The 12,652-nt window shown below is 33.0% G+C and overlaps 2 protein-coding genes across 2 annotated transcripts; one reads left to right on the top strand and one right to left on the bottom strand.

Annotated features, from left to right (window-relative positions):
* The first annotated feature begins 2,715 nt into the window (after nt 1–2,715).
* Nucleotides 2,716–6,665, top strand: LOC129308022 (translation machinery-associated protein 22-like). Its single transcript, XM_054948980.1, is given in 8 exon segments — nt 2,716–2,955; nt 3,062–3,151; nt 4,526–4,578; nt 4,684–4,708; nt 4,711–4,764; nt 4,860–4,927; nt 5,017–5,100; nt 6,204–6,665. Coding segments are annotated over 8 exon segments (579 nt in total). The 5' UTR covers nt 2,716–2,807; the 3' UTR covers nt 6,261–6,665.
* Nucleotides 6,666–9,918: 3,253 nt separating this feature from the next.
* LOC129308824 (pathogen-associated molecular patterns-induced protein A70-like) lies at nt 9,919–11,152 on the bottom strand. Its single transcript, XM_054950213.1, has 2 exons — nt 10,625–11,152; nt 9,919–10,593 (listed from the first exon to the last, which is right to left on the bottom strand). The coding sequence occupies exons 1-2, from the start codon at nt 11,024–11,026 to the stop codon at nt 10,054–10,056; spliced, it is 942 nt and encodes a 313-aa protein (XP_054806188.1). The 5' UTR covers nt 11,027–11,152; the 3' UTR covers nt 9,919–10,053.
* Between the last annotated feature and the right edge of the window lie 1,500 nt (nt 11,153–12,652).

Here is a 12,652-nt window from a genome sequence, read left to right as displayed (position 1 = left end):
CAACTACAGAGAAGTTGCTTGCAGATTGAAAAATATGAGTGATCATATTATCAAATGAAACATATATCATAAGACTTGATTAGTTAATGGCTAAAGTATATTTTTTTTGTTCTTTAATTTTATATAAGGTTTCAATTTGGTTATTTAGTTTTGTAAAATATTTTTTTAATCTTTTAACCCTAACATCACTAGTTTCAAATGATTATTTTTTGTATCAATCATTATTATTTTTAAAAAAATTAAACTTAATATATCAACATTTGATAATATTTTGTTAATATTTGAAAGTTTAATATAAAAAATTATTAGGATAAAATTAATAATGTTAGAATTAAATGACTAAACAAATACTTTATACAGTTAAGGCACTAAAATGAAACCTTATGCAAAGTTAAAGGATTAAATATATACTTTAATTTTAGTTAATTATGATGAAATAAATACAACTAATATTCAGTTAATTATGATGAAATGAATACAACTAATATTCTTCGTTTTATGAGTTATATAGATAACCGCCGTGAGGTTTATACAAATAATTTCGCGAGATTAAACAATATTTTATCGATACGTATGAGTATATAATATAAAAACTCCTATAAATTAAGCCATATTTTCAAAGAAATAGCTGGATCTGTATATAACAGATAAAAAAATAGATAGTAAATCTCTCATGCATTATAGAAATTTAATAAATGAATATACTATTAATTTTATTTTGGACTTTAAATAAAAAAAGTTTGTCCATGCGATATGAACAAAAGGCACATTATTTGAAGAGAAATTCTTAAGTCAACCAAATGCACCATATCATTTGTGATCTACCAATAAAACCATAACATTCATATGATATTAAGTATAAATTGATTTTGACATTAATGATAGTAGAGAGAGAATGTAAGAAATTAAATATGAATTTTGTTATAAGAATAAAATTAATTTAAATAATATCACATAAAATTTTAGACTAAAGTATACTTTTAATCCTTTAACTTTATTTAATGCTTTAATTTAATCCTTTAATTTTGTAATGTATCTTTTAGTCCTTTAACCCTAACATCTTTAACTTCAAATGATTATTTTTTGTATTAATTATTGTTATTTTAAAAAAATTAAAATTAATATGTCAACATTTAAATATGTTTTGTTAATAAAAATTTGTTGGGATAAAACTAATAGTATTAGGATTAAAGTACTAAAAAGATATTTTATAAAGTTAAAAAATTAAATGTATACTTTAGCCAATATTTTATTCAAATGACTTCAAAGAATTCTAATTAGACAAATCACAAATGATATAATGCACCCGATCTATTAAAGAATTTCTCACTGTTTAAATCTTATAATAGACAAATGAGACTGCTAGTTATACAGTGCATGAGTTTTTTAATTTCTACAGGCATCTTCTTGTTAGAGGCAATCATGTCATGCACTAAATATAGATAACTAATATAATTTTATCAGAGATTAGCATATTCCACTGGATTTAATTATTTTTTTTTTTTTTTGTATAATCATTCAGTATCCAAGGCTGACAGCCTCAACGTTCAAATCCAAGCGTTGTGGGCTTAGAGGTTGGTTCTCCCAAGCATATTTGCACTAGATCTCATTATTGTTGGTTATTTATAATTCACACACGCATGTTAACGCAAAGTTCTAAGTTTATTTTGGGGCCACTTCAAAACATGGACGAAGCCGTGGCCCAGGTTCCTGCTCTGGCCCCAACCTTTCCCATTTTCTATTCTTCTTTTGTTGCCCTTGACCACAATTTTTTTCCCCCTGAAACCATACTCCCTTCTGGACACAACACCTTGATTAAATAAACTACACTGACTGATTTGTTATATTTCGATTAGGCTCAAGCCCGTGCTCTTATCAGACACAAACTGTTTGAGTGATTGGAATTTTTTTTATTTGTTATATATTTTTAATTTAATAAACTACACTGACTGATTTATTATAAATCATTAATCACAATATAAGAATTGAATCGATAGTTAAAATTAAAATATATTAGGAACGGTCTATTTGATTTCCATTTTTTAATTATTTTCATTTAAAGAATAATTTTTTTGTTTCACTAAGTATTTTGTATTTAAATAATTTTAAAAATTACTTCCAATTTTTAGTTTCCAAAAAAACGGAAACATTTTAGAGTTGTCCATTTTTTTAACAAAAAGACTATATTTGCTACTTAGCTGGCCGTCGATCACTATCATCATGGCCAATTTTTACAATTTTAATTCTAAAATTATTTTAAATTGAACAATATAAGACAAAAATTTCTTTTATTTTATTTTTAAAATAATTTTTTGAATGTAAATAATTTTTAAAATGTAGCTTACAAAATAGGTTTTAAAAATAAAAAACTGAAGGGACTCAAATAAACCAAAAATTATATTTTCACAATTGCGCGTGATATTTGCTGTGTGTGTGCACACATGTGTGCAGTGGTGTGTCATGCGTGTGCGTGCATTGTTCTGCATTGACATTTTTTGGTAGTTGTCAATGGCTTAATTTCTCCGTTATGGGCTGGGCTGTTGCCTGTTGGGGCCGGGGAGGAAGCAATGAAACGACGTCGCTATTACGGAATTGGGCATCGCGCTCCCAGCGAGCCAGGTGTCTGAGATGCCGACTGGCGACCGGCGAACGATTCTGAAAAGAAGGGAACACGTTCGAAGATCTTTTTTTTATTTTTTATTTTTTCCCCGAAGGGGCTGCGTTTTCTAAACGCACCGTTTCCGTCTCCGTTTTTCTCAACCGCTCTGTGAGACGCAGAGAGAAAGAGAGCAGTTCTTTGTGGTGCGATGGCGGAGAAACCTCAACCGGTTCGGGTGCTATACTGCCCTGTCTGCAGTTTGCCCGCTGAGTACTGCGAATTCGGACCCGATTTCGAGAAATGCAAGCCCTGGTTGATCCAGAACGCCCCTCAATTATACCCCGATCTCCTTAAAGGTCTCTTTCATTCTTCGATGCTGGTTTCTTCTCGCTGTTGCACTGCTTAAAATGTATTTTAATCCCTTGAATATCATCATATGAAATTGGATTATCTTGTGCGCAGAGGCGAGCAATAAGGAAGCTGATAAAGTGGCCGACCAATTGCAAAATAGCGGAATATCGTCAGGGGCTAGTGATGGAGCTGCTACCTCAGGTCGGCTTTCTCTGTGTTTTTCCTTGCTTTATCGTTTTTTTCCTCCCTCTTCAATTTGGTCACTCAAACTAGTAGTTAATTGAAGCTATACTAACTCTAAATCTTTTTTTCTCCAGAACTTTCATGAACCCCTTTTTGTTAATTATTACCCCCTTTAAGGGTCAGTCATATGAGCCGCTAATGTAATGTATACTTGGTCTTTCGTACTTTGAGATGCACGTTTCTTTGTTGGTGATTCTCTCAAAAATAAGCAAATTCAAGTACTTTGCCTTTTGCGGCATTCGTTGTTAATTTCATTTTATATTTAACCTAGAACAAGATTATAGCCTTTATCGCTTGTAATGAAGCTTAATTACATTTCTGAGTGCATTTTTGTTCGTCTAGTTAAATTTTCGCCATTAATATTTCTTTTATCTCGTAAGCTGTAATGTTTCCATTAGTTTGGCTCAGGCTGCTCCCTGCGCATTATTGTCATTACCATTGAGTTACCTTGTTGGCTGGAATGCATTATGATATTTTACTTTTACAAGGGACAGCATGGATGCTGTTGCATCTGAACATTCCAATTGAGTTAATGTCATGTTCCCCAACTATGAAAAGTGCCTCAGTGCAGATCATTTCTCTTTGGAGAAGTAGCTTAATTTTCACTGATTCACAATACAAGTGGTCATTTTATATATGTTATGTTCCATCGACCAAGTAAAGTTTGAAATTTCTCAAATCACTAAGAAAGAACGAAAAAGATACCTCAGCTTCAATGTTCATGATGCTATGTAACGTGAGAAACTAAACAAAGTTGCAATGAAGGAATTGGCAGCTCAGAAGCCAAGGAAAAAAAATAGTGAATGAACTTCGCAACTAATAGTCTATGATATTATTTCTGTGCTTTGTTTTTAACTTTGATAGGGTACTACTTGATTGGACAATGCTTACTTTCCTCTGGAGAACTACATGTCTTTAAAATATTATACTTCTCAATTGATGCTGACTAGGGTTGAATATTTTCTAGGTAATTGAGAAAATATTTATTTTTGTGTGCATTTGAGTAACTTGAGTTATTCCCGTTCTAATGTTGAATGAAATAATGTAATTGCACAAAAGATTGAACTCTTAATTTTCTTATTGTAAATTAATTTTTCCTTTATGAGAACATTGAAGATTCTGTACAGCTGATGTAACCTGTCAGTGTTTTCCCCATAATTCCATGAATTTGGATGTTTAATTAGACATCCATCATGCTTATTTAGTTGAGCCAAATATTTCTTGGCAATTTAATTCTGTAATAATGTGAAGTGTTGCTTTCCTACTGCTTGCATGTTGGTTATGATGATAATGTTTCAAATAGTCGCTCACAGCATCTTTTCAATGTTTCAGCACCTAAGCAAGAAGAAGTCAAGCGTCTTCCTGGTGGTAAGATAAAGAAAAAGGTACTCCACGGCATTCCTTCACTCTATCTAATAGGACTTAACTGGCTTTTGGCACCAAGTAATGATTCCAATCATTTCATGAGAGTGGCACTTTTTTTTCCCCAGGAGAAGCAGGAGGTTGTCATTGAGAAGTCATTCGCAATAAACGAAAATGTATTACCACAGTGAAAGGCCTTGACCTTTTTGGTGAGCTATAGATAGCCCTTTTGTTTTATTGCCATAGGCTCTTGTTTTGCTGATTACATTCTTATTAGTACCTCTGTCTGTTTATCACATTTCAGGTGTCAAGCTCAGTGAAGCTTCAAAGAAACTTGGGAAAAAGTTTGCGACAGGAGCATCTGTTGTCAAGGTTCGTTAGCTTTTAGTTGGTGTCTATTTAATTACTTGTTTAGTATCTGTGTATGATATCTTACAATATTTTGCATGGATTGTTTTCAGGGACCAACGGAGAAAGAGCAAATTGATGTCCAAGGAGATATATCCTACGACATAGTGGAGTTCATTACAGAAACATGGACTGATGTAAGACACTTTGACTCTTAGTTTTCTAATGATATTATATTTTGATTTAGCACGCAATTCCTGCAATCAATGAAAGAGAAGTAAAAGGAAGAAAAAAAGTGTTCTCATGTCTCAGTATGATAATCTGTGTTATTAAATTCACATATTTATTTGTATAAGAGACACGAGTGACTGTTTTGATTCGAGCACAAAAGTTACAGCAAGGACAGTGCATTCTTGAATGTGGTAATCTGTGGACATTTACATTGAATTGTGCATTTTTTGGAACATTTCAGTTACCGATGATTCTGTTTTGTATGTGGTGACTAAGTCTATCCTCTGTCAGCTAGGCAAGTAGAAGCTATGATTGGAAGCTAGTAGTATTGACTTGTTTCTATTGGATTAAACTAATATAACTCGGTATTGTCAGTTGCTCAAGACATTTTTTTGCTGGATAATCAATTCTGTTTTTTCTCTTAGTAGCTTGGGCTCCTTCATGTTTTTAATCATGTATGATCTTATGAATAACGTAGAAGAATGTGCTTGTTTAGAGGAAAGCCTTTTTTTTTTTTTTGCCTTTGTTTTATTTATAAATGGCCTTTGTATTTTTTTTTTTTTTTTTTGGCCAATTGTAATCTTAGCGATGATGCTTTCATGTTTGATATATATTTCATTGGCTAAGGTGGCATGCTTCTTGTTATTGCCTATTGGATGAGATGCTGATAATGAAAATTATTTTTCCCCGCTTAATTGTTGACTCTGAAACCCCTTTTCTGAGATTCTTAAGTGTCTAAGTTCACTCTAGCACAAGTTCCTGGTACTGGTAGAGTTTCAAAGATACAAGCCCCGGAAAGGGGAAACACAACAAGGGACGGAACCAATTTCTAGGAGAGATCTCTTGTTTCGCATAAAAAAACACAGTACAATCGGCATAGACAAGATACTAGTTGAACCACTATATTTTCAAGTGAGGAGTTTTTTTCTCATGGGTTGAACCAAATCTTTGTTCTCTTTTTTTTTTTTTTTTTTTTTGCTATGCATGCGACTCATTTGTATAAGTTCATTAATTCCTTTCTCTCGGAAATCAAAACATGGTTGTGATAGAAAGGCTGTCTCCGCTGCAGGTCCCAGAAACTGCAATTTTCTTCATAGAAGATGGAAAGAAAGTTCCGGCTGCTTGACTCTGAAATGCAGGCATGAAGAGAGTTTTATTAGACTGACTGCTAAACTCAGCCATATTACTGTACTTTTGAAGTAAAGGGCTGATAAACTTGTACATCTTGGGCCAGTCAGATCCGATCCTTTGCCCCCAGTCACGGTCCCTGATTGACTTTAGCAAAATTATTTAGGTTTGGAGTGTTGAATTTGAAGTTCAGTCCACTAAACTCTTTTATGGGTAGTAGCATTGTGATTAGTCATTGGCACCGAAGGAACATGGCTCGGACCTTATTACACATTGTATGCATGGTCAGTGGTTTAACTACCTTCATAGGATGATGTTAAATGGTGATGAAGTATAGAGTTGTTGAATTGAGTCTGGGTTTATGGACCGTTATATTCAACCTTAAAACAATTATACTTTTTCATGCTGTGGATTGAGAAAAAGAATATCCCTGGCCGCCTGGCCGTATTGCTCATGGACTTTGATTTTTATTCTGAACATATACGTACACACCAAAAAAATCATCTTTGTATGCATACAATTTGGTTGATGTCCACGGGTAATTATTGTAATATGTTCATGACTTTTCACCATAATAATCATCGAGCTTTCAATTAAACTTTTATGCATTCAAATCATAGACTTACACTTCCAATGAACCTCCAAAATGATATAATTGTGTCCGTGAAAAATCAAAGGAACATAATTTATAATCTCATTGTACAATCATGTTCTAGATTATTATACCTAATTAACTAAACTCGAGACAAAAAATAAAAAAATATGCTACTAGAAATTTTTATGATTAGTGTTCCAAACCAAGAATAAACCGGCGGGGTAATACTGGGGGCAAAAACTGCTGCTTCGCGCGAAAAATGTGAAAAATTGAAGAAAACTACTGCTTTTCGTACTTGGTTATTATCTTTGTACTCTTTTGTTTCCTAGTTAAGAAAAATCGTTGTCTTTTGCCTCTGGAAATTGGATTCGGAATTCAGGAAATAAGTAATGCAGTTACTCTTGATTTAAACTATAAAGTATTTAATTAAAAAATCTATAAAATATAGTTTATATATTTTTTATTATTTTTATTTTTAAAAAACATAGAGTAATATTTATTTTTCACCAATTTATTTAAAAGTTAAGTAAAAGAAATGTTAATAAAAATAAATTTGATATTTTTTAAATTTAATTTAAAATATTTCAAAAAATATATATAAGCGTCAAATATAAATGTCACTTTCTATTTAGTACTATATACTTTATTATCCTATCATTCTTACAAGATTTCAAAGAATTAATTGGCCTTGGGGAAAAAATCTAGCTTTTCTTCAATCTGCATGTCTCTCCCAAAACAGAAAAAAGAAAGAAAATGGAGCTAATCTGAATTGAACTGAAAAGCAGAGCTTCCCTGTCGTCCCAAACAGTCAAGCTCATGCATGTTAATTTTCTTACTGTATCACTGCTGCATAATTGAGTTTTAGGAGGCCACGTAGAGGAATGCTTATGAACAAAGACACTCCAATTGTTTTTTCATAATTACAACAATTAATTTGATAAATAAATTAATCATTTATAGCTTATAAATAGTATAATTTCTGATATATTTATATTTAACATTGATATTATAACAATGTGTTTGTAATTTTTGCTCCAAGACTAATTATTTGGGCTAAAATTCAATTTTTGGCCCAGACCGCGTTTAAAATTTTTAAAAGAGTAGGGGTTAATAAGAGGATTTGATCACCAGCGCACCACTTCAGCCGCACAAAAAAAAAAAAAAAGGAGAAAGTGAAGGAGTATGGGGGGAAAAAATTACAGCTAGTGCCCCAAAAAATTGGAATATGAAGCCATCAGAAGACTCTCATTTTTTGCCAATAAAAAGAGAAGCAAGCCACACGTGTTGGACGCCTTTTCGGACTTCAATCAACTCAATAATACTCTAATTAATTCAACATTTGATTTAATCAAACCAGACACTTCATCCTTTATCAAATTAGATGTAATTTCCCTTAGAGCAACACATTTCCAATAGAGAGCTGCAAGTTTCCAGCAACCAATAGAGCCATGGCTTCCAATAGATCGGTGCCACTACCACCTCAGTGTTCTTCTTTTAGTTTTGTGTTTTATAGTTTTTATAATTTGTTTTATATCAATATCAACATCAACATCATCTTTGCTCTCACAATGCAAGTATCTCATTTTTCTCAATTTTCATTTCCTTTTTTTTTATTTTTAAGATCTTATATCGGGGGGAATTGTGACAATTAAGGGATCTTAAAAACTCATCATTTGATTTGAAAATCAGGTATATCATATCAATTGAGAACATCATCCTTTGGCACGCCCCAAAAAAGCAAAACCCAGCAAATGATGAATATTGATACACAAATTCAAAAGGTGTTGATAATGTACGACAATAGTTCAGACTTCCAAGCATGATAAGAAAAAGTGGTTTGAATTAATGTGTGGTTCTTATTTCTTGTTTTTCATTGCATTTTAATCTCTGAAATATTGGTTCAATTCCCAATCTGGTGAGAAGCATGCATGCCAAGAAAATTATGTTAATTAGCATCTAAATGCATCCTTCAAATATTTTCAGTTACATAAAATCTCACTCAAGTCCAGAATGCAAATAGTGAAGCCAGCTTCTTAATTAGATTTTTACTTCATACAAAGTTTGGAAATCAAACTTTCAATCTATCTAAAGGAGACGGTAGTTTTTGGATTTGGGTTTTATTTGAGGGAATTAAATGAAATTGTTCTTGCCATTAGCTGAAGTGAATGTTGAGATTTGGACATTAGAAGTAACTTCAAAGAGGGCATCAGAGACCATAAATCCACAATTTTCATTACTCGTGTTAACTTAAATTTATTCAATTAAGTTATTATTAATGATGACGTACCAAATTTAGCAGCAAACATTTTTGGATGGTTAATGGGTAAATTTACTTGGATTCGCATCCGTATATCATTCTCTGAAGATCCAATCTTCGATATCAAATTAAAAGACCAATGCGCTAACCCGAAGACTGAAAGAATAATGCTACCATTGGCGTAAGTTCCAAATCATCACTTTCTATTCAGGAAGTGACTCTGAACTTTGAGATCAGAGGAACAAACGAACATGCGCCAATTCTGTCTTCTTTCCTATGAAATCTTCTATAAATAACAATCCAATTAAACAAACAAAATAGCTGAATAATTATCTACTCATTACAATTTAGATCTTTCTTGCTTATAAAATGATTTTAAATAACTAAAGATCAAATTTTTAACATTATAGATCAAAGGTTTAGGTTATTTAAATTCTTTATCACATTTTTTAAATAATTACATTACATTTATATAAAAATTACAAATCATCATAAATTAATATCCTTTTTGATAATTATATATTCAAAATTACATTTACTATCATAAACCAAATAACTTTTAATATATCAAACTTACTTTCAAAAAATTATATTCAAATACAAAATTTATATATAACAACTAACTTTTATGAAACTTATTTTTATCAAATAAATTTTTACTAAATAAACTTTTAATAAATGAAAAAACTAAACACTGCTAAATTATTTAAATATCTGCAATATATAATTGCGAGTAATCGTCCTCACTAATGCAAGCAACTTTACAATATGCCTTAGCTTTCACTCATTATGTATATAGAATGAAACAGACCCACAACATATAACACAACTACGTGACGAGAAGGAGCATCCAAAGTTTAAAAACTACTAATGACTAATAATTAGAGGGCCTTTTAGTAATTTCAGTCCCCAGCTTTCCTTGCCCGTTTGACCCTATCCTTACGGTGGGACTCCACGCACAGAAGCATTGTAACGCAGGAAAGAATTCAGTCTCTGCAGCTTCAGTTGCTGCTTGAATTTGTTGATGAAATCGTCAGCCTTGGCATCCACCATCTCGTCCTCCAGACACGACGCCGCTTCATTACCTTCCACATGTCTCGCCGCGGTCTCCTCCTCCTCCTCCTCCTCCTCCTCCCGCTTCCTCGACGCTGACTTCTCGCTCGCCGATTTCTTCATCTTCTCCGGTAACTTCACCGGCGTCCTCTTACTCGTTTCCGATTTGCTCCTTCTCGCTAAATTACTCGAACCATGATCCTCTCTCGACTCCCGAACGTCACCTTCACCTTCAACTGCTTCTCCGGCCGCTTCGATTGAGTCCGATCTGTATAGAGACGAAAAGTTTATAGACTTGAGACGCTCCAGGAGCGAGGGAGTTCTCGCCAGTTGCGGTTCGGTCGGGTGTTCGTCTTCCGTCGGGTCATCGGGCGGAGCGGACACTGTTTCTGCACCGGTGGGTTCGCAGTTGTTATTAAACGGAAATTAAACGACCTGACTCGCTCGATCAGTGACGGTGTTCGAACGAGCTGCGGAGAGTCGTGAGGGGGCTGAAGATACTCGGTTGTTTCTGCACTGGTGGTTCGCAGCTGTTATTAAACCGGAAATCAAACGACCTGACTCGCTCGATCGGTGACGGCGTTCGAACGAGCTGCAGAGAGTCGTGAGGGGGCTGAAGATACTCGGTTTCTGGAAACGCCGTGTCGTGTTTGTAGAAATGGAGGGACTTAAGACGTTCGAGCAGGGACGATGAACGGACGAGATGTGGGTGGCCATCGTGGTGGTCGTAGGGTTTTCTGGGGGTATTGAAACGGGAACTGAGGACAATGGTGCCGATGACGAGGTTGAGAAAGAGGAAAAGAGAAGAAGGCGTGAACCAGCTGGCCATGAAAGCAGAGACTGTAACTGGGTCGGCCATGGACGGATCTCTGATGTGCTCGCTGACACGATTGCGCAGAAATTAAAGAGGATGAGAGAGGGTTTACACAATGGTTGTGGTTATATATTTGAGTTATTTTGTGTGTGAAGGGTGAACGAAAGCTTCAAATGCTTTTCTTTATGTTTATAGTTTAATATTGTAACAACGTTGACGTTTACTTGATTGAAACTGGCCTTTTGTTTAAAGCTTTAAGTTACTCTCCTTTAAACACGTGGCGTATTCAATATTATAATCTCAAAATAAATATAGCAAACAGAGAGAGATATACACACAACCAAATCAAATCAAATTTATGACAAGGGTGCCGGCGCCAACACAAGTGGGAGTGAAATCATTTTTTCGCGGATTTTTTCGCGGCTGTTTATCCTATTTTGGTCCATTTTAGGGTCAACATTTCCATTCTTCGTGTTTTTTTCTTGTTATCAAATGATGCTTCCCCATGTCTTTCCTTTGTTAAAATCAATTTTTATTGTTTAAACCTTAAAGTTTTATGTGAGTTGGCTTTTTTGAAATTCATTTAGGGTCAAGCATGCCTTCGAATTCAAAGGTATATTTATTTTACAAAATCCTCTTTAATAAGATTATATTTTTAGATTAATAACGAGATATAAACCCACAACATTATAAATTATGAATTAAATTTTTAATTAACTAATAAATTTTTTATTATTTTTATTAAAATCATGAAAATAAACTTAATACCGTAAAATCAAAGTATAATATAAAAATGTAAACAAATGTTTATCACATGGATTAGGTGTGGTGAAAGGGACAAGTCTATGATGAATCAAAATTCAAATCTCACCTAAAAATGCAAAATTTAGTGATAAACCATGTTTATAATAGAAGTATATCTATGAGTGATAAAAAAAATTTGTACAAACTCTCACACTAGGGTTACAAATTATTTTTCAAGCTCTATATAATGCATAGAATGTAAATTCAAGTGTATAATTGATAAAAAAAATGTCACTTTCAGTTTCAAAATAATAAAAATATAAAACCGATGGTGACTTCGCTTAATTCAATGATAATGCTGTGACCGACCTAGTCTTTAAAAGTTATATGAGAAAGTCTTGCGTTAGAATTAAAAATATTTTTTTAGATGTTATAATTAGAATACAAATAGAAATTACTACTGTTTAACTGACTTAAAGGGTCTTTCAGAATTTAAAAATCAAAATAACAACTTGACAAGTTATTTAAGAATCTGAGTGAATTCTCGACATAGACTTGTCAAAATTAATATTTGTGGAATTTCAACTAATTCAGCGCGCCGGCAGTAACTAACAGTGAGCCGCTTGCCTGCGTTTTACTTTTTGATGGAGAATTGTTAAATTTTGTAAAATTAATTAATGTTGAGAGAGTTGAAGTTATAGGATATTTTAAGGAATGGGATTACCATGTCTTATGAAAAATTATACTGCATTATGAAAGCTGTCACTAGAATTATTTGTAATTATTAATTTTGCAAAAATTCAATAATATTTTTTAAAATTTGATAATAAGCATCAAAACAGTTAATATTTGATCATCAAGACATATTATAGTTGTGATATATTTTTATTTGAATTTTATAATTATAATGCTTACGTATCCCATTCT

The sequence above is a fragment of the Prosopis cineraria genome, unplaced genomic scaffold (assembly GCF_029017545.1).
Source record: "Prosopis cineraria cultivar Desert tree isolate PC_DT_omini unplaced genomic scaffold, ASM2901754v1 PC4, whole genome shotgun sequence".
NCBI lineage: Eukaryota > Viridiplantae > Streptophyta > Magnoliopsida > Fabales > Fabaceae > Prosopis > Prosopis cineraria.
This window is presented reverse-complemented; position numbering and strand designations above follow the sequence as displayed.